This window comes from Microdochium trichocladiopsis (assembly GCF_020744255.1).
Source record: "Microdochium trichocladiopsis strain MPI-CAGE-CH-0230 chromosome Unknown B0I36scaffold_2, whole genome shotgun sequence".
Lineage (NCBI taxonomy): Eukaryota > Fungi > Ascomycota > Sordariomycetes > Xylariales > Microdochiaceae > Microdochium > Microdochium trichocladiopsis.
The window spans coordinates 2287122-2313622 of record NW_025763545.1 but is presented as its reverse complement, the minus strand read 5'-3'; the positions used below and the strand labels follow the sequence as shown (position 1 = coordinate 2313622).

General features: G+C 57.3%; 6 protein-coding genes across 6 annotated transcripts; 2 read left to right on the top strand and 4 right to left on the bottom strand.

Moving 5' to 3' along the window:
* Positions 1-1454: 1454 nt before the first annotated feature.
* Positions 1455-3379, top strand: B0I36DRAFT_403285 (uncharacterized protein; the record flags this gene model as incomplete). The annotated part of the gene is made up of 2 exons (XM_046161750.1): positions 1455-1552; positions 1661-3379. The coding sequence occupies 2 exons, from the start codon at positions 1455-1457 to the stop codon at positions 3084-3086; spliced, it is 1524 nt and encodes a 507-aa protein (XP_046016905.1). The 3' UTR covers positions 3087-3379.
* Positions 3380-5986, bottom strand: B0I36DRAFT_70935 (uncharacterized protein). The gene is made up of 2 exons (XM_046163251.1): positions 5721-5986; positions 3380-5284 (listed from the first exon to the last, which is right to left on the bottom strand). Exons 1-2 carry the CDS (start codon positions 5862-5864, stop codon positions 3575-3577), a joined length of 1854 nt encoding a protein of 617 aa, XP_046016904.1. The 5' UTR covers positions 5865-5986; the 3' UTR covers positions 3380-3574.
* A 982-nt stretch (positions 5987-6968) lies between these two features.
* B0I36DRAFT_237248 (Intradiol ring-cleavage dioxygenase) lies at positions 6969-8036 on the bottom strand (the record flags this gene model as incomplete). The annotated part of the gene is made up of 2 exons (XM_046149523.1): positions 6969-7691; positions 7815-8036. The coding sequence occupies 2 exons, from the start codon at positions 8034-8036 to the stop codon at positions 6969-6971; spliced, it is 945 nt and encodes a 314-aa protein (XP_046016903.1).
* A 1156-nt stretch (positions 8037-9192) lies between these two features.
* B0I36DRAFT_314809 (patatin-like phospholipase) lies at positions 9193-12403 on the bottom strand. The gene is made up of 2 exons (XM_046152816.1): positions 10931-12403; positions 9193-10865 (listed from the first exon to the last, which is right to left on the bottom strand). Exons 1-2 carry the CDS (start codon positions 11943-11945, stop codon positions 9415-9417), a joined length of 2466 nt encoding a protein of 821 aa, XP_046016902.1. The 5' UTR covers positions 11946-12403; the 3' UTR covers positions 9193-9414.
* A 646-nt stretch (positions 12404-13049) lies between these two features.
* B0I36DRAFT_314805 (ADP-ribosylation factor family-domain-containing protein) lies at positions 13050-14451 on the bottom strand. Its single transcript, XM_046152815.1, has 5 exons — positions 14231-14451; positions 14042-14145; positions 13882-13921; positions 13734-13799; positions 13050-13643 (listed from the first exon to the last, which is right to left on the bottom strand). The coding sequence occupies exons 1-5, from the start codon at positions 14247-14249 to the stop codon at positions 13303-13305; spliced, it is 570 nt and encodes a 189-aa protein (XP_046016901.1). The 5' UTR covers positions 14250-14451; the 3' UTR covers positions 13050-13302.
* Positions 14452-25498: 11047 nt separating this feature from the next.
* Positions 25499-26314, top strand: B0I36DRAFT_359423 (ATP synthase F1 epsilon subunit; the record flags this gene model as incomplete). Its single annotated transcript, XM_046158125.1, has 5 exons — positions 25499-25534; positions 25657-25686; positions 25816-25969; positions 26040-26218; positions 26282-26314. 5 exons carry the CDS (start codon positions 25499-25501, stop codon positions 26312-26314), a joined length of 432 nt encoding a protein of 143 aa, XP_046016900.1.
* Positions 26315-26501: the final 187 nt, after the last annotated feature.

The window sequence follows — 26501 nt, the reverse complement described above, 5'->3', positions numbered from 1 at the left end:
TATATGCAACTAAAATCAGCTAGCTCTAGATCGCTATGGCAATGAGACATCTGGTGCACTGGCAAGGGAATGTGTGTGTTGTGGTATGTGTTTAAGGTTGCTCTAATGCATGCGGCTTCGCGGAATGCGCCCCCCACCCCAATGTCTCGTTTTCCAGCACCGAGTGTTTTTGACTTGTCCAATAACAGTTGCCCTCTGAGGACACGACCATTTCAAGTGCCATCTCTCTGCCATCCCTCTGCTCGAAGGGAATCTTACAAGCCCAGATAGGCTTGGCGTACACGCACCTGCACCTGAGCCTGCACGCTGCGGTAGGCACAGTCTCCCTGAACCGCAAATCGATTGTCTTGGCGGCGAGCCAGTCGCGAACTCGGCTCGTCAAGGCTCACTCGTCTTGCGTGTGTCCAAAGGCGGGCTTGCTTCGATGCGGTCGAGTAGTAGTGGTGTCGTCGTTGCCACGCAAGCGAGCTAGACCGACCTGGCGGCCGCCACGTCGCGCCCGGCGCCGGCTTTTTGCTCTCGCCATGCTTGCTCTACCAGAAACTATTGGAGCCTGGGTCGGATGGGCATCCACCACAGTCTGCTGTTGACGAATCGAGATCGGTCCCTTTTGACTCTATTCGGTGGTATGGGTTTCTCAATGCTTGAAACGATTCTCGTCATCATTATGGCGTGGCCGCGACGGATGATCCCATGGGCTCAAAAGGATATACTGGCAGCTGGGGGTGAAGATGGCGAGAGAGAGAGAGAATAACCCGTACGCTTGCCACGACCCTCGCCGCATGGAAGAGGAAAGAGTAGACTGTGGGAAGCGTCTCTGGCAGGCACGCCACGGCGGTTCATGGCCCCCAGAACTGCCCTTGGATCGCTCCGCAGGCACAAGCTCCTCCCTTAGCCAGTCCCACGGGTTATCCAAGGGAGAGACGACCTGCGGAAACTCTGTCTCCTCTGGCCCCGAAACTTTCTTTTCCTGACTCTGCTGCTGGTCTGCCAATTAAGGGTCGATGCCACCTTGTAGATACTCGTACAAACTCTCATCTTGCACGTGCACCTAGTATGCACACGTTCATTATTCCAACATAGACGACACCTGTGACTCTGCGGTTGTGGTAGTCTATCGCGGATTGCCAGCTTGCCATTCACGGCCCGAATTCGACTACCGGGTCCCTTCGATATAGCTCGAGCTGGAGCCAGCACAACCGGAATCCAGTCTTGTAGTGGTACCTTTTCACCGGCTTACTCTCCTGCTCAGTGCTCGAACTTTGTGAGCTCGGCCATCCCGGGGCTGAGTCGACACAGACAGCAAAGACGTGCCCGCAGACTTTGGCCGTCACAGAAAAAAGGCGACAAGGCGGTCGAGGCTCGCGCCTAGAGGGTGGTATCGCGAGCGCGCAACCTCGTTTCCAGAGGCCATTACGAGCTCGAGCGAGATCCACGGGGACAACGCAATCGCGATGGGTGCACTCTCCACGGCCGTAAGGGGCGTGAGCTCCCTGGTCGTGTCCAGGACGGGCAAGAGGATCGCGGTGCTGCTGGGGTCTGTCGTGATCATGTAAGTGATACCTGCCCGGGCATGGAGATGTTTGGCGAGGAAGTAAAGCCACAACCGTCGGGCAGAGCACCATGTACTGATTGTGGTGACGGACTTGACTGCGAACAGGTTCTTCTTGATGCAACTCGCCTTTCCCGAAATCACACCCAATGTCACGGTGCCGGTGCCCTTCGTCAGCATCCACTACGGAGAAGAGGCCGAGGCTGCGTCGTCCTACTCCTCGTGGTCTTCGTTGCTCTCAGACGATGACTCCTCCGCTGACGGCTCCTATTCCGCCGCGGCCCATGGCGGCTCCGGCTCATCATCGTTGTCCTCGCCGGACAGTCACCTCCACCACCACCACACCAACAAGCACAAGGTCAACCAGTATCTCAGCGTGACCCGCTTCAACGAGAGCAAGGTCGCCCTCCTCATCGAGAACCGGCCCATGGCGTTCCTGGCGCCGCTCATGCTGCACTTCATGTCGGTGATCCCGCCGGACTGGCGGTTCCGCTTCATGGGCTCCCGCGAGTCGGTCGACCTGGTGCAAAAGTCGTTTGCGATCCGCCAGCAGGTCAACCTGGGCAAGCTCGACCTCACGTACATCCCGAGCAACATGACAACCATTGGCGGCGAGGCCATCAGCCAGTTCCTGACGACCCTGTGGGTGTACGAGACACTGCTCCAGCCGGCCGAGTGGCTCCTCATCTTCCAGACCGACAGCATGCTGTGCGCCAACTCGCGCCAGAACCTCGACGACTTCCTCGACTACGACTGGGTCGGCGCCCCCTGGAACCCCAACGGCGGCTACGGCGGAAACGGCGGCCTCAGCCTCCGCCGCGTCAGCAGCATCATCCAGGTCCTCCGCGACCAGGTCCGCAAGCCCGGCACCGAGCCCGAGGACGTCTGGCTCACCGACCGCCTCGGCCACCGCCCCGGCGCAAAGATGGCCAACGGCTCCCTCAGCCTCACCTTCTCGGGCGAGTACAACGTCGGCCACTCCGAGATGCTGTTCGAAGACGAGATGAAGGCCAAGGCCGCCGCCGCCGCCGCCGGCAAGACCCCGGCCCCCAACGGCCAGGGCACGGAGCTCGACAACTTCGCCGTGACCAAGGAGAACCTGGACCTCAACGAGGCCGGCAGTGGGCTGGTCCATGACGCGGTGTCCAAGAACGCCAATGCCAATGCTGGCGGCAGCGGCAGCGAGGAAGGCCGGCTCGATCTCACAAACGGGGCGTGGAAGCAGGGCATCGACGACTACCGCATCGGCCACTACGAGCCCATGGGCTACCACATCGGCTCCTCCGGCTCCGTCCTGCACGGCAGCATCTGGGGCAGCCCCGAGAAGCGCAAGCACATCTGGGAGTACTGCCCCGAGGTCAAGATGATGCTGCAGATGGACGCCGCCGAGTACGTCCCTGGCCAGTGCGGCAGCAACTGGAAGCGCGACGACGGCGGCTACGGCATGGTCAGGACCAGCGATCTCGGATACGGGACTGAATGGATCGACGGCAAGGAGTATCCCATGCTCCCGCCGGGTTTTACCGCGTGGTGAGCGACTTTCTATCGCGGGGACAGCGAAAGGGAAAAGGCAACTCTGGAGCGGAGAGAGAAACGGCGGTTCTTTGAGGGGTTTCCACGTCTTTTTTTTCATATTTGGGTTTTTGGACTATTTGTGTTACTTTGTGTCTTCTGACCGTTGCCGCCCCCTCGTATATCTTTCTGCAGGAGAAGCTCTGTTCTTCTCTCAAAAATTGGTTGCCACTTGTAAATCGGTTTTAACAGCAGCCTAGATCTGAATTTCGTGTAGTTCCAATATGTGCAGAAAGATTTCGTTATATACTCTAGAGTGCAGCTCTGCTTGTGTCTGATCCCCGCTGCCGCTGCCGAGACCCCAAACCCTGATTCGTTCGGCGTTTGGTTCAGCATTATATACGTAAAGTCGTGTGGATGTGTTCGTTATGTGTGAATCATTCCTGATTTCAGGCCTGCCGGTGCCGCTCGGATCGTGGTGTAAACAGCTGCTCGTGGCATGTTTACTGTTTATATCGCGGCGTTGATGATGTTGCCAATGGCACCTCCAAGCTCGCCAAAGAGGACGCCCTTGAAGACCTCCTCGCCCGTAGCCTCGACCCAGTGGCCCGTCTTCTTGAGGCGGTCCTTCCACAGCTGCTGCTGTGTCGCAGGTAGCTCTTCCCAGCTCGTGGCCGGGCCGTGGAGCTGTTCGTCGTGTGCAGCCACCTCCAAGGTCGGCTCGCCGTTCTCGTCGAGGACGTCGGCATCAATGTGACGGATCACTGGCGTCTGGTCATTCTCCAGCTTGACGTTGGACAAAAGGTCTCCGATGCTCTTCTCCCCAACAACTGGGCCCCGTCGCATTTGAAGCTGCCACCCAGCGGGCAGGTAATTCCTCGCTCCAAGGAGTTCGGGAGATAAACCCTTCGTCTCCAGCACTACCTGCCCGATGATGGCCAACAAGAGGATCACTACGGTCAGTTGTGTGAGTATCAGGGTAGGCGATTCGCCCTTGGACTTGAGCGCGACCACGTAGCGCGGTGTAGCCGGTCGTTCGCCTTGGCCGCCTTGTGAAGGGCCGTGGAACTCCTTCAGCGGGATGCTGTGTACCACTGCGGTGTTGCCCACGGCGACACTGGCAAGCTTGACAGAGATCTCGGGCTTCGCTTCACCATCCGCCTTTGGAGGGGCAAATGCAGAGAAGGACAAGCCAGTGATACCCGTCTGGTGTACATCTTTCAGGTGTTTGAAAGGCGCCAGGTTCGCGAGGAGGTCGACAGAGTGCACCTGCTTGTGCTCGAGAGTAAGGAGATTGATCGAGCGGTCGTTTCCTGCTACGGCGACGACGAATTGGCTGTCGCCCTGCTTTTCGGACGGCGATGCGGGAGGCGTGAGATTCCGTACAGCGAGGCCTGTAGCCTTCGAGACGGTCTTGGGCAAGTTCTGCCGGATCGCGAGACGTGCTAGTGGCTGGTTGTCCTTGGGCAGTCGGTAGCCGTGTAGGCGGACGCCGCCTCCTTGTGATGCGGGGATATTGACAGTGGTGACAAGGAACCCAGAGGACAGGTAGCGCAGTGAGCGGAATGTCGGCCTGCTCTTGTCTCCCTCCTCGGCCTCGAGGGTCTGCACGCACTTGGGCTCCGAAACACCCTCCTTGGAGACCTCGACTGTAAAGATCTCGTGGTCGTCACAGTACGCGAGCTGGTAAGTGTCGGGCCCGGTCTGAACGACGTCTAGATCCATGGCTTCCTTGGGGATGTCCAGCGTTCCCCTTTGAGTCCACCGCCGAGCGCCAGTTTGCGCCGTAGAGGGCGGGACATTGAAGAGGGCGATCTGGGGATTCTTTGAGAAGCCGTCGGCGGCGGCGCCGAGCTGGGGGAAGCCGGCAAAGGGATGCGAGAGGGCGCAGAGGCGCTGGTAAGGTACATAAGTTAGGTCCTGGCCCCGCGGGGCGAACAGCGCATCGCGAGCGAGCTCGACGATTCGCTCACCGCTAGTCTTGGCTGCTTTAGGGCCTCCACCAGCGCTGGAGAGCCTAAGCGCAAGGGTGCGAAAGTGACGGTTCTTGCCCTTCTTGATGTCGTCGGGGCTGCCGTTCGCACCGGCGAATACCAGTGCCGTCTCGCCGTCCTTACTGCGAGGCCCGACCACGAGCGTCGTGACATTGTCCTCACTTTTGCTCAGAGTGAGGCTGCCGGCTGTGGGCAGCTCGAGAGGGCTCGAGGCGTCGAGCAGGAACTATTGAGGGGTTAGTGAGTCCAGGTGACAGGTCCCGGTAGGGTCCAGCCCGCTCGCAGGCTCCAGGGGTCCACTGCAACCTCCTGCACCTCCAAGGAGAAGGACGGGGACCAGCGGGAAGCAACGGCTGCGCCCGCGAACAGCAGCAACCCAGCCATCTCCTGCCTGCGAGCGGGTGGGAAGGCAGTCGGGCACCATCACGGGCGGCCGGCCTTGACAGCGCATCCAACCTCGCCGAGGGGTTATGGAGGGGTAGCCACTGCACGCCAGGAAGACGGTGGTCACGCAGACACGCGCTTCCCTGCTGGCTCTGGGCACGCACGCGCGCGCGCGAGGCCTGGGACCCCAGGAGCCATAAGAGGGGCGGCCATGATGGGATGATGACTGGCCGCCAACACAGAAAACACGAGGACAGGAAAGGATGCGCAAAACTTACCACTTCGTTGGGGACTCCGTTGGGGTCTGACCCGCCACCTCCGCCAACCACGAGGCAGGTCGGATCTGCATGGTCGAAGCTGCAGGCATAGAGCGGACACGAGAGCTTTGCCTCGGCCTTGAGGATCTCTGGCTTCTTGGTCATGATGGTTGCCGACGCTGTTGCGCGGTCGAAAGCGATCGGGGGCCGCCTGGCTCAAGTTGTTGCCAAAAGAAGAAGGGAGAGAGCGAGAGCGAGAGAGAGAGAGCAGGGAGGAAGAAGATTTGAGAAGCAGGACGAATGCGCAACAAGGCAGTGAGGGCTGGACGCGGCTGTCTTTGCGTGGGCGAAGTACGTGACGAACTGTCCTGATCTCGTGGTGGTCTGGGAGCGCGGATGCAATATAACTATGTCGTGCAGGCCGGGCTGGTGCACTGAAGGCGTCCACACGGGAATGCCACCTGGTCCTTGTCGTGCCGAGTGGTGGAGGAGAGGGGCCTGTCCCGGGCAGGAGAGCAGAAAGGGGCTGGACCAGTCCGTTGCTCTGAGGCGGTTGCTGGGGGGTTCTTGATGGAAGCTTTTCACAGAGGCGTCTTCTGAAGGTGAGAGTGGTGTCGTGAGATCCAACGTGAGGTCTGGGCAGGAGAGGGCGGCGTCAAGTGCGTGCGTGCGTGTCTGCTGCTGCCAAGGTGACTGTTTGCGTCGGTGCTGCCAGAACAGGGCTGGCCGGCCAGCGGCGCGATGACGCTGCACTTAATTAAGGATGGGGCCGGCTTTAAGGTTGCTGGCCCTGATCCAGCTTTGCGACGACTCCCAACTGCTTCCCCCCACACTACGAACGACATTGGTTGACAGCGACGACGTCCCAAGCTCTTGCTGAGCACGTTTGGCGGCCACTGTTTGGGACCATTTGTGCTCCAAGGGGAAAACATTACTTGTTTCTCAGAGAACGCACTTGGCCGTGCGACACATTGTGCGGAGTACGTTCGCGTCATGTGGACTACTCAAGAGCTACTACATGCAGTACTCATGCCCGGCCATTGCGCTTGGGCTTGCAACACTGCAACAATTAAGACTAGTTAATCAGAACGTCGTCTCAAACACAATGTCGATTTGCAGTACAGGCCAAGGCCCTGACCTTCACTTCAAAGAGAATATCCAGTGCAGACCTCCCTGCGGTCTATGCCAGTGCTATCCGCAACAAACTGTGATTCTATCATCTGCCACACGAGCAGCCCTGGACTCCATGGTGCCCTCGTAACCACAGCTCTAGACTTCTGGGAGCACAAAGTCATACTCGAGAGTCCACTTCGCCTTGTCATCGTCCTCCCGGGCGCGAAAGTCGACCAGCAGCTCGTCCTTGACAGCAAACACCGAATCGTTCTTGACCCACTCGCCCTCGCGATCAAAGACCTGCGTCGTCAGCGTGTTGTGGCCCTCTGCCGACACGATGAAGTGAATGTGCGCGGGACGCCAGTGGTGCCGGTCGAGCAACTTGAGCAGGGCGCCCCCGGGGCCGTCGTCGGGGATGCCGTAGGGCGTGGGGCGCAGGCAGTAGATGGAATAGCGGCCGTCGGCGTCGGTCTGGAAGCGGCCGCGCAGATTCATGTCGGGCACCTCGGCGCTCTGCTGCTCGTAGAGCCCGTCGGGGCCGGCCAGCCAGATGTCGACCATGGCACTGCTGACTGGGTTGCCGGTACTTGCGGACAGGACACGGCCGGAGACGAAACACGTCATGTCGTCGCCTTTGCCGTTCCACAGCTTGAAGGCGTCCGCGGAGACGATGCTGCTACCGTTGGGCAGGATGGGGGCATCAGTGCGATAGAACGGGCCAAGGACGGTGGAGGGCGTGGCTGGCGTGGCTCCGGCGTTGGCTCCCTGGATGAGCAATTTGGAGGTAATCTCGTCGACGAGCGATTCCAGGCCGAGGATGTCGCAGATGAGGGCGGTCTCGTTGCGGGTATTGTCGGACATCTTGCCCGCCGCATTGATCTGATATCGAGTGATGGGTTAGTATGATATGTTTCATGAGCCAGTGGCAACCTTGTGAGAAGCTTGTGACAACAATCTGAAGAATACACGGGTTTTATGCAGCGAAAATCGGCAGCCACTTACAAAGTCAACAGCAGCGGTCCACTCGGCAGCAGTAAGGTTGACCTCGCGAGCAAAGTCATGGAGGTGGCGGAGCAAGCTGGGCATGATCTCAGCCATGCGAGGATGGGCCTGGGGCCCCGTGGCAGCAACGACCTGCGGCGTGAAGTTCTGGTCGTAGGCCAGCTTGTTGCCACCATGGACGCTCCCGCCGGTGTCGTCGTTGCCGTGCTTCTTCGGAGACATCTTGGTAGTGACCTTGTTCCAGGTCTGCCAGAGCAGTGCAGGCATCGCGGGGCTCTTGTCCTTGGGGGGCGAGGAAGCAGAAGGAGGAGTAGCAGGAGTGCTGTTGGTCGGATCAACCATGGTCAGGATGTCAGATAGACGATAAAGCAGAAAGGCTGGTCGCGGATGGCTGAGATGTGACCCAAGGACGGAGCAAATTTGATGTTCCCTGCCAGCGTATGTGCCTAGTTAGTTAGCATAGAAAACACGCAAAGTTCATCTAGAGAAGGCATTCAGTATCACTCACCCACCGGAAGTAAAAGAAGCGAGACCCGGGATTGTGCCTCAGGCCGCCCGTGAATTGCAGTCACAGGGGCCAAACAGCAGCCATCCGATCACAGTGTTGAGTCAGCTCTTGTCATGATTGTTCCTCCGTGTGCAGGAAACAGGCGGTGTCGCTCGCCTTTGCCATTGCCCATGCCCGTGCCTTGGCCGGCGGCTCAGGCCAGGCAACGTCTGCAGAGTTTCGTTGTTTGTGTGACACTGTCATACAACATCCCGCTCGGTTGCTTGTCACCGGCGTACATTTGTGGTTCACCGCCTGGACATTGTTTTGTTTTCTTTGGTTTACGCCAGCTAAGCTCTAGCACTGCACGAGCAGTAATGCGAAGTATACCGGGAGATCATAGCTCTGCCACTTGAAAGATTGTTGAGGCCACGGTCGCGGTCGTGTCTACGGCCATCGAGCCTCCCATAAACCTTTCGCGAGCAAGTATATCTCACCACTGGACCGAAACGAGTGGGCGTGTTACTGGCGGGGATGGGCAAGCAAGCAGGGAAGCAGGTAGCCGTCGCCTCATCTCTTGACCCGGAAGTTCGCAGTCCATTTGCTGATGGAATTCGAGGTTCACAATGGGCCGACGAGGAGTGGCAGGAGGCAACGGAAGCGACGAGGAGGAGATCATGAAAGAATACGTACAATACCAAATCAGTGTATAAATCGCGCTCCGAGGGATGGGGTAAGGCCTTGTCCAGTTCAGAGTCCCGAGCATGTGTTAGCAGCTGCGATTACCCTGTCCTGGAGCCACGAAGCGATGCAAAGACTGGCGGGGAAACCCCCGGAAAGCCTCATCTGCAGCTAGCAAAACTTCCAGCCCGACACAAGGTCTTGTTGTTGTTTTTGTCGAGAAAGAAACATTTGTAATTGTTACTTGAAATGTATCGCTACTTCGCTAAGCACAAACGCCCTGAAACCCAGAACGATCTCGCAGGCAAGGCAAAGGCTTATGCTGGAAAGACTCCTTGTTCGTATATCTGCCCGCCTCACGCACGCCGCTTGACAGAAAAGCTTCCAGAAGAATGTCCGGGTGCCCTTAATCAATGGACACCAGAGGAGTCTCTATTCAAGGACCTTTTCGGTCTTGAGAGCCATCACATCCTCATCCTCGTCAAGTACCGTCTTCATCCTCTCCACACCGCCATCCTCGAGCGCGCCGTCCTTTTCCCTGTCGGCCAACGATGGCGGGACACCGTCAGTCGGCGAGATCGGCGAAGGTAGCGGATCAATCACGTTCTCCAGATCGAGATCATCTTCAATGATGACCTCCTCGTCAAGCTCCTCCGGATCCGTGGCGGACTCCTCGTCCGTCGTCGTGCTGCCCCGAAGCAGACTCCTAATGTCCTCCTCGCTCATGATGGTCTCGATGCTGCCCCGACGCACGCTGCCGCGGGTCTCCCGGCGTCCTTCCTCGATCAGTCGCTCAACCTTGAGCCGGTTCGCAATGAACTTGAGTTTCGGGAAGGCGCTCTGTTGGCCTTCGTGGATCATGCGCGCCAGCCGGGCAGAGTCGGGATCCGACAAGAGGTTGAGAAAATCGCTGGGCACGGACTTGGGCCAGATTGTAATGGTGCCGCCAAATTGCTGCAGCCAGAGCTGCGACCAGTCCTGGCCGAGCGGCCGGGGGAGAAGCTCGAGGTGCTTGAGAACCTTCAGCCACTTTGTCAGGTCGAGCTTGATGTACTGCTCTGTGGCAGAACCAAGGTAGCCGCCTCGCCAGCCACGTCCTTTTCTGTGCGTAACAGGTGATCCGACAGTGCCACGCGAGGAGAAGAAGAACAGCGAGATGTGAGGGTTGACCTGGCTGACGATTGTGAAGTTGACATTGAAGTGAAGGTTGAGTGCCTTGATTGGGATGTCCGTCCTCAAGCTGCCGTCCTTCCATTTGTGTCCAAACGAATAAGGAGATAAAGAGCCATCTCCGTTCTTCATCATCAAGACGACAGGGTTCTGAATCCCCGGGACCGCAGCCGATGCCAGGACTGCAGACCAGATGACGCAGTCTGGGCTTGTGAGGTAGTTGCAGAGTATCGTAGGAGAATGAGGATCGGCCGGAACACATGACACATTCAGAATGCGCCCAGTCCGCTCGTATGCTTCTCGGAATGTCGTTGAGCCGCGCGACCACCAGCCCATCTGGCGTGCCCAGTCAACCGAGTCGAACCTGGCGCCGGTCCGCCACCAGCGCGGTAGCCAGGTCGAGATGGGCTCTCTACAAGCTGTAATCTTGTAAGCCAAAGCTGGGATCAGCAGTTGCTCGAGTTCTTCGTTGGTCCTGGTGGCGACTAGCGCAGCGACAAGTGCACCACCACTCGTTCCTGTAATGACATCAGGGATTTGATCGGCTTCGAGCAAAGCCTTGACAACACCAAAGTGGTAGTATGCAAAACCCGCACCGCCGGAGAGACAGAGCGCTGTCCGCCCAAAGTTGGCATGCATCCGTTTGAAGAGTGACTTCTTCTCATCCATTGAAAGCTGTGTCGTGTTGACCAGAAAGCGGGTGTCTTTCTCGACTATATCTGAAAGTTAGTATCGTAGCCCATCCGTGAAATGCATCACCAGGCAAGTCGGCACTTACCTTCGTCGACAAAGTTCTGCACTAGATTCTTTGTCCCGTAGTATGTTTGGCTGTACAACCTGGGATTCTCCACGCCAACAAAATTGTTCTTGACACAAGCCTCGACCAGGGCTTTGAGATCGTATGTGGCCTTGTTACTCGCGCGAGCGTCATTACCCGCCGTCCCGTTGCGGTCCTTGCCGCCTGCCCTGCCCGCACCGTTCATGAGCTCTCCCTCCCGCTGCTCAGCTGCACGCCGGTGCTTGCGGAGCTGCTCCCACACGCGCTTCACCGTCTTGGAGTCGTAGTATGCAAACGCATTCTCCTCCTTCCAGCGCTGATTGCCGAGGTACGTGTCGAGCTCCTTCGCGGCGCCCACCCATTCGCGGTAGCTACTCGCGGAGCGCATGTTGCGCCGCAGCCGCTCGCGCGTGCCGCGCCACGCCACAAAGTACTCGTACGAGAAGATATAGAACCGGGTCCACAGGTAGGACAGAGCCAGGCCAATAATCCACATGCCCACAACCAGCAGGAACGGCCACTTCAGCAGGCCGTAGAGGTAGCCCTCGCGTGTCTCGTCCACCGTCCGCCCGCCGATCCCCGCCCGTCTACGTTTGCGCCGCCGCGGCACCTTCTGATTGACAGGCGCCCAGTCGTTCTGGGCTGTGATGAACAAGCTGTCGGCATTGCTGTCCCGGCGGGTGGCGGGGTGGTTCTCTGTCGATGGGGATTGTTGGCCAAAGTCGACCGAGGCGACCGAGGTTGCTCGCCTGGTGACCCCGTCAAAGCTCGAAGCTGTCGGTAGACTGGGACTGCGGGGGCTACGGATTGAGGAGTCGTCGTCTGGGGAGGCGAGGTGGGCAAGATCGGGGGGGCTCAGGGCCTGCGCGAAAGCCGCGACATCTTCCTCGGGTAGAAAGTTGGTGTCCCAGTCAGGGAGCTGTGTATAGTCGAAGTCGGCCTGCTTGAAGCCGTAGTTGTTCTTTCGGCTGGCGCCGAGAAACGGCAGGCTCGAGTGACCTTTTTCGTCTGCCATTGTTATTGAAAGCGTGTATAGTTCATGTTGTGGTCGAATATGAGTGGTGCTGAGTGGATGCGCTTGTCGCGCAAGGTGAGTCTAGAGTGGTGTGAAGACTTGACCTCTCAGATACCGAGGATGCAGGAACGAGTCGTTCAATATACAGGTCGCTCGCGACTCGTGTTACACGGCTGTCTATGCGGCCTCGCTCGTGGTGGTCAGGGCTGTGGTGTTGTCCCAGTAAGCTACCACGACATGTGATGATGGAATCAGCGGCGAGTGGTTGAGCTCCAGGAACAACCGATTGCGACGGCGGTAGAGCGTGGCTGTGGCGTTGTTGTCGTCGAGTGTTGTAAACAACCAGTCCGGTTGCCTCTGGGAACCTTCTAGCAGCTGCCTTGGGAGTACGAGGACGTGGTGATTGCAGAAGGTTTGGAGCACCGCCCTAAACCACACCTCGCAAACCGCATGACCCTACTACCGACGCTCCTGAGGCAATGCAAGTGGTTCGGGCTGGCTGGCCAAGCAGTGGAATGACGTTGCGCCCCCCCAGCACGCGGGTGGGCCCTCCAAAAGTGGCCCGCACCCGGCTGAACAGAGAGGCCCCCTCCCTCCCGAGGTCCTCCAGTGTAACTAACTGCACAGTCACCATTGGGCCACAAGGGTCAGACATCCCTCAACCAACAGAAGTTGTTGAATTTCTTGGGATCATCAGAGCCTTATTGGATGCCGCCAAGCAGCTCAAGACAGTGAATAGCAGACGTCAATCCAGCCTTGAATATTGCCGAGCTATAGTGGCAAGAGACCACTGAATGATAACATAAGGGGAGGGGGGGAAACGAGACTCGACTCTAACTTCTGCCGGATCACCAGCAGAACAAAGTAGCCAGAGTCATGGTCCAGCTTCGCTGATAGGATGAACGCCGCACATCACTGTCGATTGAGTAGTTGTGGCAGTGGACAAGATAGGCCGGCTGGAGGAAATATCATTCTTGGCAGCTTCGTCTTCGAGAATGAACTCGCATGTGACGAACTCTAGACATCCCAAACCGATAGATATCACGAATGGATGTTTGTGGCACATTTGGTAGCTTGCAACAACGACCAAAGGTCGTCTCGATCAAAATAGGCAGACTCTCCATGAGCGTATAACAGGGAGCTTGTATTGAATCAGTATCCTCTACCCGTGACTCCATGAACAAAAGTACAAATCCTCACTGCGAGACGATCAACGTCGCTATGTCGTTTGGCTTCACGTCTCTCATTATATCGACCTCGCGTTTCCTTGGATGGCCGCTTCCCCGTCCTCCTCTTCCCCCCACGCGTCCTGCTGTACGTGGTCGTTGCTTTGGCAGCTCGCCTAGAGGCAGGTCCCCTAGACGTACTGCGAGAGCCAGCGGATACCGTCACCGTATCCCTGTCTCATGACGACAGAGCACATAAAGACCTCGATGGGCCTGATTCCCTCCAAGGGGACCTTGCCCTTGCCCGTAGTCTGGTACATGCCGAGCTGGTGGCGGAGCTCGTCCTCGGAGACGGCATCGGGGTGGTCAATCTTGTTGCCGAGGATGACGAAGGGCACCTTGGAAAGCTCCTCCATCGCGAGGAGAGCGTCGAGCTCGGCCTTGGATTCGACAAAGCGCTCGTGGTCCTTGGCATCGACGAGGAAGACGATGCCGTTGACCTCAGGGAAGTAGTCCTTCCACAGGCGGCGGGCTGTGTAGAAGCATGTATCGTTAGCCGCATGGCGCATCCAAGCACAAAGGGCTGGGAGTACAGGGGCCGGGGGGACCATAGACAACATACCTTGCTGGTGACCACCCAAGTCGAAGGTGGTGAAGCGGACGTTGCCGATGGCAAGCTCCTCAGATGCTGGGTTCATGGTAAGCAGCTGACCACGTGCTGTGTGACCTTGAGGTTTGACCTCAAGATCGCGGGACCGTAGTGGACTTACTAGGGTGCAGAGTGGGCTGCAGGATGGCGACTCTGTCGTTCTATATGTTGATTATTCTATTAGCATGGCGTATTGCGGTGCGATGGCGGGATGAAGAGGTTGTCGGAAGCGGTCGGCGGTGGGGAGAGCAGCGCAGGGTCGAAGGGGGGAGGGGACCTGCCTTCAGCATGTGCAGCAGTGTGGTCTTGCCGGCGTTGTCAAGGCCGAGGAACAGCAGCTTCGCATGCTTGTTCATGAGTCCAAGGCTGGACAGAACGTCCCAGACTGTGAAAGGGTCAGACAGAAGGTCAGCGTCTGGCGGCGGTCGTCCGAGGAGGGTGCTATGTGCGGTCGCAGCGGGAGTGCTTACACCAGTTGACAATCCACATCGTGAACGCTGGAGTAAAATCGATGGCTTGGTGACTGCGTAGAGGTGGCGCCCAGAGTGGTGCTGGTTGGCGGTGATGCAAAAGGTCGTGACGGGCTCGTGAAGCGCTCAAGGGCAAAGTCGGATAGACGTGGGCGATAGTAGTTGTAGCACAATAGGAACCTTGTCGGGTCTGGCTCGAAGTGCCCAAGTGGCCACTGGCCACCACCGCCGCTTCTAGCCAAACGCAGCCCCAGCAGTCAGGAGTGGGTGGCACTGGGGCCCACTTTCCCTTTGGCCAGCGCCAGCGCTGGTGCCCCAACGGTACGTACCAGCGCACCACCCCAACTGCGCATACTCAGGTTGGTTGGCTTCGTCGTTTTGAGTCCCAAGAATAGGCCTCCTTGCCTACCCGTGGACGACCTTTTTCTTTTTTTTTTTTTTTTTTTTTTTTGAACCTTGGACACCAGTATCTCGACCGAAAACTGGTATGGCAGACACGCCGGTCACACGATTGCGCAAATAAGCAGGTGCCCATCGACAGACATGTCACAAGCTCGGGAAAAGTGTCAATGAGTTTTGTTGAAATGCTGGATGGTTTAGCGAGTGCTATGCTAATGCTCAGTGATGGATTGCAACTGGGTATTTGCACCTGGGAAAATGATATGCCCAATCGCCGCCTAATGCTCCGTACCCCCATTGATGCCCGTTAAATGCCATTACGCCGACCCAAAATGCCCTCCAGGTACTGAAAACCTCTGGACTCGGGTTACATAAGAGATTCGTTACATATGTGAGAAAGGAAAAGATATATACAAGAATGGTGTTGCTTGCAGCAACAAGAGAAATTGCGACAGTTGGAGAGCATCATGTTGAACAACTCCCGACCGACAACTCATGGAAAAGACGGAGCTCACACGGACAAGACGAAGCCTGCGGGAGCTCTTTTGTTCGCCATCAGTAAGCCGATCTCACGCATACGTTCGGCGCCCTTGCCAGGCATGGGACGCTTTTCGTGAATCTGACCTTTGCGGGCCATGTTGCAATGCTTCTGGAAGTACTTTTCCCGCTCCTTCTCTTTCCTACGCTGTCGCTTTTGCTCCAGCCCCTTGAAGATGTCGATGGCTCCACGTAGGTGTCCCTTTTGCGACGTATGTGCGTTCTTGGCGCGTCGTTGAGCCTTGAGATGTGGGGGGAACAAGGCGGCGGCACGTGGTAAGGACTTGGTCTGCGTGGGGCCTGGCCGGAAGGCCAAAGTATTCATGCCACGCTGCATTTGTGCTCCAGACTGGACAAGTGAGGCTGGAGGCGAACGGATGGTAGCGCCAGTGAGCAGGGGAGGCGACAGGAGTTGACGAGGCGACTGTCTGTCAAAAAGACATTTTGGTGAACGTCCGCCAATCTTGATCTTAGGAGGAGGCGAGCGGATGCGCTGTGGCGCCGGAGAGCGTGCGCGTTTTGGCGGCGGAGAACGGTGCCGACGAGGGGAAGCAATGTGCTTGGTGCGTCGCTCTTTAGCATTGCCTCTATCGTGGTTGATGTCTTCCATGTTGCCATGGATCCACAGCTGGTCATCACTGTCCTGTGCTGTAGACTGCCGAGCCTCTTCCTCGTCGTCATCGTCGTCATCGGGCTCAGATGTGGGGAAGCTGGGGTCGATGTCCTGAGGGATAACATGCAGTTTCTCCCGCCGCCTAGCAGCAACGCAGGAAATGTAAGCATCCTCAAGAGCACGATCCTCGTCGAGAGTTCCACACACGAAATCGGTGCTGTCTGGAAGTTCGGGAGTGCCAGGACGGATCTTGATGCGTCTAGGGAGATCACGATTTTTTCTCTTTTGTGTCTTTTCGACATCTGAAGAGCTCGTAGAATCGATGCGATTGGCAGCCTTTGATGAGCGACGCGACGTTGAAAGCTCGCTAGGGAGACACAGGACTGAGCCTTGACCCGGATTCCACAGCTGGAAGTCCTCGGCGTCGTCGTCGTCATCCGACTCGGCAAAGCCAACTTCGTTGTCCGTGTGATATCCGTCAGAGACATCGTCGTCGGAAGCGTAGACAGAAACGTCCTCTGTGGCATCGTACGAGTCCTCGAGATCATCGTCCTGCTCGGCGTCTTCCTCGTCTTCGTCTTCATTGTCATCATCGTCATCCCCGGAGAGGTTGGCGGCGGCACCACCGTCCTCATCTTCAAGAGCCTCCTCTTCCTCCTCTTCCTCTTCGACTTCCTTGCCCAGTCGTCTGATCTCGAGTTCTTTCTGCAGGGTGTCGTTGACCGTGATACGCTTCCCAGTGAGCTTGTAGTGATCACGGATCCATTCATCTTCCTGAGGCTCGTCTGATGCAAATTCATGGAAGCGAGAAAAGTCCCGGTTGAGATCCTCCGGGCCCGCCTGTAGGTATTGCTTGGACCGGGGTGTCCTGGGGCTTTGCGACGTCGGGCGAGGAGTGGACGATCTGTGGGAGCGAGGACGGCTTGTCGATGAAGAACGATGCTTGTGGGCCGACGGAGAAGTAGGAACCCGCACAAGTCGTGGCGAGCGTGGGCTCTTCGGCGGTGGACCGTAGGGAGACTTGACTTTGGGCGACGATGCGCGCACGTCAATCTTGCTCGGGCAAGCAAATTTGATGCAAGGTTTCCTCACAGGCTTCTCCTCTGTGGACTGCTGTGCTGGCGGGCTCTGACGGGCTGCAGGACTTGGCTGAGGCGTAACTTTGTTGGCTCCGCATGCGAAAGAAATGCAACGCTTCTTGGCAAGGAAATCAGCCGTCGCATCCTTGGGCTTCAAGTTTGCGATACCATCAGGTCCGTGTGCAGCTGCCGGTACGCTCACTGGCTCATTCTGTGTGAGAGTCGCCTTTGGAGCAGACCTGAACATGTTCGCATTGAGACGGTCGAGCGCGATGACGGGCGGGGGCGGGCTTGGCGTATTCGAGCGAGAAGGGCTCGTGACCCCAGAAACGTCGCTGACCAGGTCGACGGTGGAGGCAATGCTGACATTGCTGTTCATAGAACGCCGGCGTGTCGTGTCGTAATTGCCACGATTGATATCGTCGTCCGGGTGGTGGAGTGCTTTGGTGAGGAGAGACTCGTGCTGGTTGTCGCTCGTCTTGCGTACCACGGTTCTCCTAAATTGGCCATTGGATTTGGTAAAAGTGAGGACGTCGTCCGGGGGCTCGTCAGCCTCTGGGACGACCTCGTCGTCAGTGGCGTGCTGCATGGGCGCGCCGTGCTGTGTCCAGCTGACGGTTGAGGATCGAAAATCGTGAAAGGAGTTGTTGGTCATGTCTGGAGGAGGAACAAGACCGGGGGCTAAGGTGGATGGTCGTTGAAACAAATAGCTGGTGCAGCCCAGTAAGTGGTTGAGTGGCGAGTCTTGGCAACAAGGCGAAGCAGCCGGGCTGGCGTCTTAGCTGCTTAGCCACGACTGATGAGTGTATCGAAGCTGACGACTCCAGTTGTCGTTAAAGGACGCCGTCCGTTTCAAGAAGCCGTGCGGCTCCTGTTTGATCTGAGTTACTGCTTTTGTGGTCGTGCTGTCCCTGCCTGTCGGCTTGGTGCACTGAGCTCGAGAACTTGAGAGTGCGAGTGTGTCCCTCAGGACCGCTTTGTTATAAAGGGCGAGACATAACAGGCAATGACGGCGAGGTGTAATTTTTGGGGGGAGCAGAAAAGGACGAGTAGCCGTTAGACAGAATTGCCGTATGCTGTGATAATTTCAGACTTCTGACAGAGCAGAATCTGCGTGGTCCGACGTGGTTGCTGATGGGTGTTGTAGGAGAAGATCGAGAGAGAGGAGCGGATGCGGCGTGTGTAAGTACGGTCTGGTCTGGCTGGGGCCGGATGGGCGAGTGAGCAGGAGCAGCGGCAGGGAAGGTGCGATGGGCAGGGGCGTGGGTGGTGCGGTCAACTGGTGCGCGAGCGCTCGGGCGAGTGCCGCTGGTGGGCGCGCAAGGGGTGTCTGGATTGGCAGGGGAAGGGCCAGGGCGCAGGCACGGGCACGGCACGGCAATGCTCGAGAGCTGGCGCAGCCGCAGTGAGACTTTTGCCGCTGTCGTGTAGGTACTGGCAAACGGTACGGTACGGAGCACAGTGCAGTGTGTTGACAGAACGCAGCGCGCCCGTCATACTGTCCACAGGGGGGTTCGCAGACGGAGGATGGCCGTTATTGGGTGGAGGCGTGGCACCGTCCGTTCGGGGCACGACAGGGCATGCAACCCTGGCGCGCCAGGGCGTGGGCGGTGTCGGCAGACAGGAAGTGAGCGCTGGTCTGCCGCAGCGGCGCGCCGTCCAGTGCGTGCAAAGTAGGGGTCTTAGACCAGGCTTGGCTAGGTCCAAAGGGCAATGACGTCGCGATTCTCGGGCACCCGGCCACCACGAAACCAGCACCACCAGCCAGCGCCCTAGCTTAGCGCACCTGGCACCAGCCAGCGCCCTAGCTTAGCGCACCTGGCACCAGCCAGCACAAACATGACCAGGCCCGGTACGTGTCTAGGCAATTTAACGGCCATTTGCCTTTTGGCTCTCGTGCACTGCGGCCCGCCTGCCTGCCCGCCCGCACCCAGCAAGAGGCATTTTATGTGTTCCGGTTGATCTGCCGTCATACGACGGCAGGCAAGAACCGGTTGGTCGCTTGGATGACGCCCGCCATGAGATTACGTTGTTTCCCGACTCGCTAGCCTCGAGCGCTCGTGCCCTTGTATTGTCGCATTCCAGACTCGATCAGACCAGAGCATCGACTGTGACTTGGCATCGTACGAACGTCCGCGTTGTGCAGCATACCCCATGACTTGTGTGCGGATCAATGCCTGGCTGTCGTGGCTTCCTGTTGGCCCACAGATTTGGATCTGCACGCAGGTTCCTTTGGAGATCACACTACTTAGTGTATGCAGAAGATGTAGAGCAGCCAGAAAAGAAAAATGGGGGATTCCGGCAGGAGTACCGGTACCGCACCGAACAGTCTTGACCTCATCCAAAGCTGAAAGGAGCGCCGTGTGTTTTGGGGTGGAGGGGAAGGTTGCTTCGCCCTTGTGGTCCTGTCGCTAATTAGTGATTCCTCCGGATTTCGGCTGGCGAGGTCTGTCGAAAACGTTGGATGGAGCGGCCGAGCCAGAGGGGTGGAAAGCGTAAACAAACGTTTGGGTAAAAGACTTGACTTCTTACGCTACCCGAGGCGGACGCCAGCGCGGACGCTGAGGCTGAACGGTCAGCCTTGACAGAGTTCCGTTTCTAGGATTTGACGCAACGGTGACGACTCCAGTTCAGCTCCGTGCCATTGTGGATTGTGCTGCACGGAGTCGTGAGGAGCTCCCACAGAGTCATGTTGATGCAAGTGCTCGCCATGGTGCTTGCACATTGATCCATTGGCAGCATGAACCAGGGGACGTGGCCCAAGCACCGCTGCAGATCGAGGCGAACCCAGATCGGAGACCAGGGACAGGACGGGACAGCTCGACGAAACAAATGAAGGGGGCCGAGGACAAGGCAAGACAACAAGCGGTATGCGAGGCGCGCGGGCAGTCCACTGTTGTTCCAACAACGACCCGGCGTGGAAGAGTGTGAGCCGCATTCAGCCACGGTGCTTCACGCTCTGTTCCAGACGTACACAAGTAGGCTCCCTAGGCGTCTGCGGTGGTCCCAGCCGAAGCGCTAGAAAATTGAACAAGCCTGAGAAATTTTCTGCCGTTTTCCAAATTGCGAGAGGAGAAAATCCAGTCTCCACGCGGTGCCAAAATTTTCTGCCCGTCTCCCATTGCGCCGACGGGTGGGAGCAAAATTTGAAAGGCTAGAAACGGAGCGGAGACTGCTAAAGAAGACACGACCCGCACAGCCAGCCGCGCAGAGAGAGACATGGGCACTGCGAACCCCCACAGCTCCCGTCAAGCTTGACCCTGACATGGCACAAGCTTGGCGCTGCGGGAGCTGCATGAAAGTGGTCCCGGGCTGGTGCATCATGGCCATCGGCTTCTTGAGGTCGACGGTGGTGCTGTCAGGCTTGAATGTGCAAAGTATATAAGGCGGACGTGAGTGAGGCACAGTGAGCACCCGCGAGGGCTTTGCCTTTTGCCGCATGTGGCTGCTGACATTGGCGCGGCCTCGTAGATGAATGAAGTGCTCACGTTGAAGGGGAGGCGTCGTGGTGGTGGTCGCCCACAAGGATCTCGAAGACGCGCCTTAGCCGAGGGATTATGCTGACTCGGAGCATCGCCATTGGATGATGGCGGCCGGCCCCCGCTCCCCCCAGGGGGTGCGTGGGGAGGGTCGCAACCAGGAAAGCGGCTCATGCAGCAATACTCCAGATATGCGTGGTACGAGTAGCAAAGTATGGCTGCATCTGCATAACACCGCCATCGGTTGTGCGCTTGTGATCTTTTAAGGTTGTGAAAATGGCCGGTTTCGGTCCTGGTCTCGCCCTGCCACGGGAGCCTCCGGGCGGACGGATGAGTGTACGTAGTGTACGTTACTTACTGCCTGGGGGAGCCAGGCGTGGAATAAATTATCCCTCGCGGTGCGGACGAGTTGCTCCTTGCTCAGGTGGTCGAGGCGACTCCGTGCGAGCAGGGCTGGTCGATGTTTACCTGGGCCAGCCAGAAGCCACTTCAGACGAAATGTCGGGGCCCCCCCCAAAAAGCCATCGTGACCCATGCCATGTAAGATGGTGCCCGCCACCAGGCATCTCGGCGCTGAGACCTGTGCAGCCAGGGACCTTTTGCTTGTCCCGGATCTGGACGAATCTGGCAAGCCGGGTCCTATAGCCAAGGCAGTTCGGAGGCCTTGCTGCAGAGTCCCTTCAACCAGTAATTACAACCAGCCTGGGCACGCTTCCCTGGTGGCTGAGCACACCTGCATTGGACGTTCTTGTTCTCACATGCCAACGCCCCGAACTGTCAACAAGCAACACTTGACGCACCGCAGCTACCCCGACGCCTCCCAAGTCACGGCCTGTCGACCAGATCCCCCGTTCCCAGGTGTCGGACCTTGGCCGTTTCGTGCACAGCATCCTGCATGGTTGGTCTAGTGTCGCTGTAATAGTTAATATTCCTTGCTCGACATGACATACATTGCATGTCCCAACAACTCCACCTGCGAAGGCCGCAGCTTGACTCGCTCCTCCACCCGTCCACAGCGGTCATGACAATTACTCTTACTCGATGAGTTTCCAGCTACACGCGCTGCTGCAGGCAGGCAGGGCCATCATTCAACGCAGGCTCCGCAACCCCGTCCCGTCGGGACCCGCAGACCAAGCAACAGACCACACGCAGGGCGTTGGTCACCGCAATTTCGCCTCGATTTGGCCCAGTCGACCGCAAAACCACACATCAGCACACACATCTGCGATTGACCAGTCAGCGCAGCACTGAGGGGGCCCAATAAGGCCATGCCTGTGGCGTCCAGAGTCTGGCCTGGCGCCTCCGTCGCCAAACCCGGAAGACCCCCCTCCACCTCCTGCAGGAAAAGTGTCAACGTGACCACCGCAATTGCACATCATTAATCCATCCATACACAACTTTATGGCCCTCATTCCTACCCCTGACAGGCAGAACATGATTTGCCGAGCTTTGCGGCGGCATCTCCAACCCTTGGGGTAGGTAGGCCATGGAGGATCTCAAAAAACGTGCTGGAAGCCCACCGACTCCATTCTTGGTGGATGGGTTGCGACTATGGCCACCCGCTGTGCCAGTTGAGCCTGGGCTAGCTGGCTGCACACCGCCTGGCGTTTTGCAGTTGATTAGAAAGCACTGAGCAGGCTGAGCGGATCTTGAGCCTCCTGGTGGCCGACCTGGCAGCCTGGTGAGCCTAGGTGCTTTTTGCTGTGGTAAGCCTTCACTGTCGCCCTTCCTTGTCAGTTTAACACACCGTAATAGACACAACGCCGTAACGATGCACCGTCAGCTTGGACTGTCCTCGGCCCAGATGTAACGTGTGCATGAACAGGTTGAGTGCAGCCACCACGGTGATCCCGCCTGCGCACCATCAGACGTCCCACCACCGCCGTCGTGCGTGGCGTGGTGCAGTGGCGTGTACGTGCACGGGCAGCGTGTGTCAAGAAAGCTGTCATGTGAGCGCTGTTTCACTACTCTCAGCCCTGTCTAAGTGTGCTAGTCAGCCGAGGAAGCTTTTCCAGAAGCCCTGGCCCGACTTTTAGACAGCTTGCGCTGAGCTGAGCTTCCGCCACGCCTTACACTACAAAATCGTATTGGCTGATAGAGTACCAGAGCATTCTGGAATCAGCCGCATCTGTTTACGTACTTACGGTGCCATGTCAAGGAAGGGCTGTGTGAATTTGGTACAAAGTCAACCCTCAGCATTACAACTTAACCACCGCTCCTGATATCTTATTTGTCCATACTCGACGTCGAGATATCGTATCAAGAGCACGCATGCTGTTCGTTGATGAGCCAACACTGTGATTGAGACGCTAGTTGTACACACGACTTCGTCCTCGTAGTTGTTGCGATGACATATACGTGCTACATGGGTTTGAGATGCGTGCTGCATTTGTATGCTCGTTACTTGCCCGCCTACGTCGCCCAGTGCATTTTGGAAGGACTGAACTGGCTCGCACACGCTGCACTTTCACGGGCCGTGGCCTAACGACTTTTCGCTGCTCCAGGGCGCTGCTTACGCCATCTTGTGGTACACATCCACAAAACTCTCGACGCCGTTCTTGTGTCACCCCAACTTGCCATGAGAGGATGGCAGCAGGCAATTCCCACCATGAACTTAGTATCACCCCCATGAGTTTACAAGTTCCCCAGTCAACCGTAATCCATGGTCCATGTCACGTTGGCCACCTCATGATGGCCACCTTATGATGGATCAACTGTCTTCAATTGGAACACCCAATCGCCTGACCAGGGCTTTAAAGTTGGCAGTGCCCTGTCAGATGAGCTGTCAAGTCCACGCTTGGCGGACGATCTGTTTGTCCTCTTGTCGATCTTTACTGACATGGACGAAACGTGGGTGTTATTCTCAAGTGCCAGAGGTTGGGCCAGGGTTGTATGTAGGCTCCCTGGGACGGACAATGCCCAAATGTCGATCACGAGTCAACGGGCAAGCTAACCAGTCAGACAAACAGGAGCGAGGTTTTCTCGACGGTCGCTTTCACTCATCTGCGTATCCTGGCCAGAAGAGAGGAGAAGCTGCATCATGTTCCTTCTTTGTTGCGCACCGGAGTCCTCATGCAGTTAGTTTGCTTCGTCCCCACCGATGGGAACTGGTATGAGACCTGCAAATGGCGAATGCATGAAATGCTCGGGGATCTGCCGTGGGATTTCCTGGGGACTTTGAAAGCAACACCCCCTCCGCGCGCTGCTCTCCCGCCTTGCCGTTTCTCCCTAGGGGATCTACGAGGAGGGGAGACCCGTTTGCGATGACACCCCAACCCAACTCTCGCTTGACACGTCGACGCGGGTGTGCCGCCGCTACTGCACGATGCTGCGGCATGTGCACGAGTTGGAGATGAGGGAGAGAGAGAAGTTCCTTGGTTTGGCAGTCTGTCGGCGAGTCATTCGTGTTTTGTTATTCCAAGGACCGTGCGATGTCTGCGGAGTCGGCGAGGAGTCGATCCCAATTCCAACTTTCGAAGGAGCAAGCTTGTGTTTGTGCCTACGGACCTACCCATCTCAAGGATGTATGATTGGTTGTTGATATCGGTGTCTCGAGGTGAGCAAGCTATTTCCAGGCTCGAAGCTTGCTCCTGGTCAAGTATTAGCGAAGCCCGAGAAGCCAGCGCACGGTAGGCGGAAGAGCGAAGGAAGGAACAACAGGAGTCGCGCTAATGTCTGACGAGAGCTGCAGTTCAAGGCCGAAAAGCCACGAGCATGGGAGTGGTCATATGACCAGTCTCAAGAGACATTACGCAATTCCGTCGGCTAGGGCGGCTCCTGTTGGTTTTCGATCAATTGCTCCTCCCCCTTTTGCTTTGGTTCACGTTTCATCTAGGACTATGAAAGAGACTAGGGCCAATCCTAACATAACACACCAACACTTTCGAGCTGACAGCTCTGTGCGAGTCGAAACTGAATATCGGTATCCCGATTAGATGACATGTCTCGTTCTCGTGCAGCCCCTTCACGGCGCCGACGGAACCCCAAGTCCCCGCTGTCACTACTGTAGCCACCCAGTGCGCTAAAGCATGGAGTGCGGAGCGACTGCTGGGGTCTGTTAGTCGTGGCTGTATGCAGCAGTGCGGCGACGGCTTACTCCAGATGAATGCACGTTGTCCTGTCGATGGCGAGATTGAAGGGGTCTGGGGAGGAGTCGGGACTCGCGCAATCCAGGCAGCCATTGTCAGGGTCCCTTCTTGAGCACTTGGCAAAGAGGCCTCCGGACTGGCTGATGATGATGCTCGGAGCTGATAAGTGATTTGCACTTTCGGCCACTTTAACACAACAAGTCCACGTCTGCATTCGCTGACGCGCGCCGCCCAGTTCAATTATAAACTTGTTCATGACGGGACGCTCCTTTGTGGCGAACGCGTGGTTGTAAGAATAGCATATTCCATCATAGCTCGCTTCGTTGCTGACGCTATTCAGCGGTCGATGGCCTGATGACTGACGAGGGTCGATCGCCAATCAGAGATGTACTGTGCAGGCATGGATTGGAGTGATCCTACGTCATCTACCTAAAGGCTGCAACTTTGAGTAATTGTTGGAGACAAACAAAGCCATTCTGGCTTCCCTGAAACAGAGATATGGTTGTAGAAGTCGTCCTGGGAACACCTCCCAGGCATGGTATGAACGGCACTTCAAAAAAGTCAGTACTGTGAAATCATGCGCTGGCACACATGTCATCTTCACCATTGTGACAGCATCGCAGATGATCTCTTGCAGTCAGCAGAATGCTCAGAGGGCATATGCATGTTGCCTCATGAAACCTCAAAAGATGCACTCATTTGCAATGCTGATCAATAAACACGCTAAATGGTAGCAGCTCGAAACCTCAAAAGACCCTGGACACGAAAGTGAGACTCCTGTCGTGGTCTGCCTGGCCGTCCAAGTGACTGCTTCGAAGTGGTGGAAGAAGGCAGCGTTAAATGCTCCCGGGTAGGCCTGCAAGATGTGGAGAGCTCAACGATCGCTCCGCTCGAGCGAGAGCACCCAAGTCACGTGGTCTGTCCAATCACCATGAGGCTTGGGGCTAACCATGTCTGGAGTGGGTGCTTGACCCGACCGATCCCGAACATCAAATAATTCCTCAATTTGCAGGTGTTGGCCGTCGTGAACTGCTTCAACGTCACGCATCCACCAATTGGCAACCCCATCCACCATGAACACCCTCCGTGTCGCCCGCGCCGCCCTGCGCGTCCGCCCTGCGGTCCTGCGCGCTCCTCTGCAGCGCAGAACCTACGCCGAGGCGGCCCCCGACAAGGCTCGTACTGCCCTCCCCCTCGCTACTCAGGCACCACATGCTAACCTGCTCTACAGATCAAGCTCAGCTTGTCTCTTCCTCACCAGGTATGCGAGGCACCCTCGACGACCTTCGGCGATTTCCCCCCGATGAAACCTCGAGCTCGACCCGCCCTTGAATCGCCGAACACGGCAATGCAACAATCGATGTTTCAGCAGAGCTAATTCCCGCAACAGTCCATCTTCAAGTCCCAGGATGTCGTCCAGGTCAACCTGCCCGCCGAGTCCGGAGAGATGGGTGTTCTCGCCAACCACGTTCCCTCAATCGAGCAGCTCAAGCCCGGCTTGATTGAGGTCATTGAGGAGGCCGGCGGCAGCAAGCAGTTCTTCCGTACGTGGACCTCCGGGACTGGATAGGATATTTCGGAGAAGAGCGATGGTTAATGATTTGTTCACCATAGTGTCTGGCGGTTTCGCCGTCGTCCAGCCCAACTCGGTTCTCAGCATCAACGCCGTCGAGGGCTACCCGCTTGAGGACTTCAGCGCGGAGGCTGTCCGTGCTCAGATCACCGAGGCCCAGAAGGTCGCCAACGGCAGTGGCAGCGAGCAGGATATTGCGGAGGCCAAGATTGAGCTGGAGGTAAGATTCTCACTTGCCCGAGATCCCGAGTGTCGTTGCCATGTACTGACATGCTATCCGTAGGTTCTCGAGAGTCTGCAGGCCGTTCTCAAATAAATTGTAGCATAGCGGAATACCACCCAAAGCCGCCACTTGTACATCACAAACGCATCCCTTTTGTCCTGAAGGCCACCAGAGCCAGGAAAGACACTTTTATCATGCCTGTTGCAGTCCCGTTTCTCCATCGTGGCTGCCTCCTTTCGTGCTTGAACTCTGGTCCAACGGCACCTTCCTCACTCTAGGC

What these genes read in the sequence shown, in the direction of transcription:
- B0I36DRAFT_70935 (XM_046163251.1), bottom strand. Translation starts at nt 5,864, where the DNA reads ATGACCAAGAAGCCAGAGATCCTCAAGGCCGAGGCAAAGCTCTCGTGT. An exon ending in ACGGAGTCCCCAACGAAGTG is followed by an intron (nt 5,285 to 5,720) that starts GTAAGTTTTGCG and finishes ACCCCTCAATAG; the next exon opens with TTCCTGCTCGACGCCTCGAG.
- B0I36DRAFT_314809 (XM_046152816.1), bottom strand. Translation starts at nt 11,945, where the DNA reads ATGGCAGACGAAAAAGGTCACTCGAGCCTGCCGTTTCTCGGCGCCAGC. An exon ending in GCAGAACTTTGTCGACGAAG is followed by an intron (nt 10,866 to 10,930) that starts GTAAGTGCCGAC and finishes TTTCAGATATAG; the next exon opens with TCGAGAAAGACACCCGCTTT.
- B0I36DRAFT_314805 (XM_046152815.1), bottom strand. An exon ending in CACTGCTGCACATGCTGAAG is followed by an intron (nt 13,922 to 14,041) that starts GCAGGTCCCCTC and finishes ATCAACATATAG; the next exon opens with AACGACAGAGTCGCCATCCT. An exon ending in GCAGCCCACTCTGCACCCTA is followed by an intron (nt 13,800 to 13,881) that starts GTAAGTCCACTA and finishes CCATGAACCCAG; the next exon opens with CATCTGAGGAGCTTGCCATC.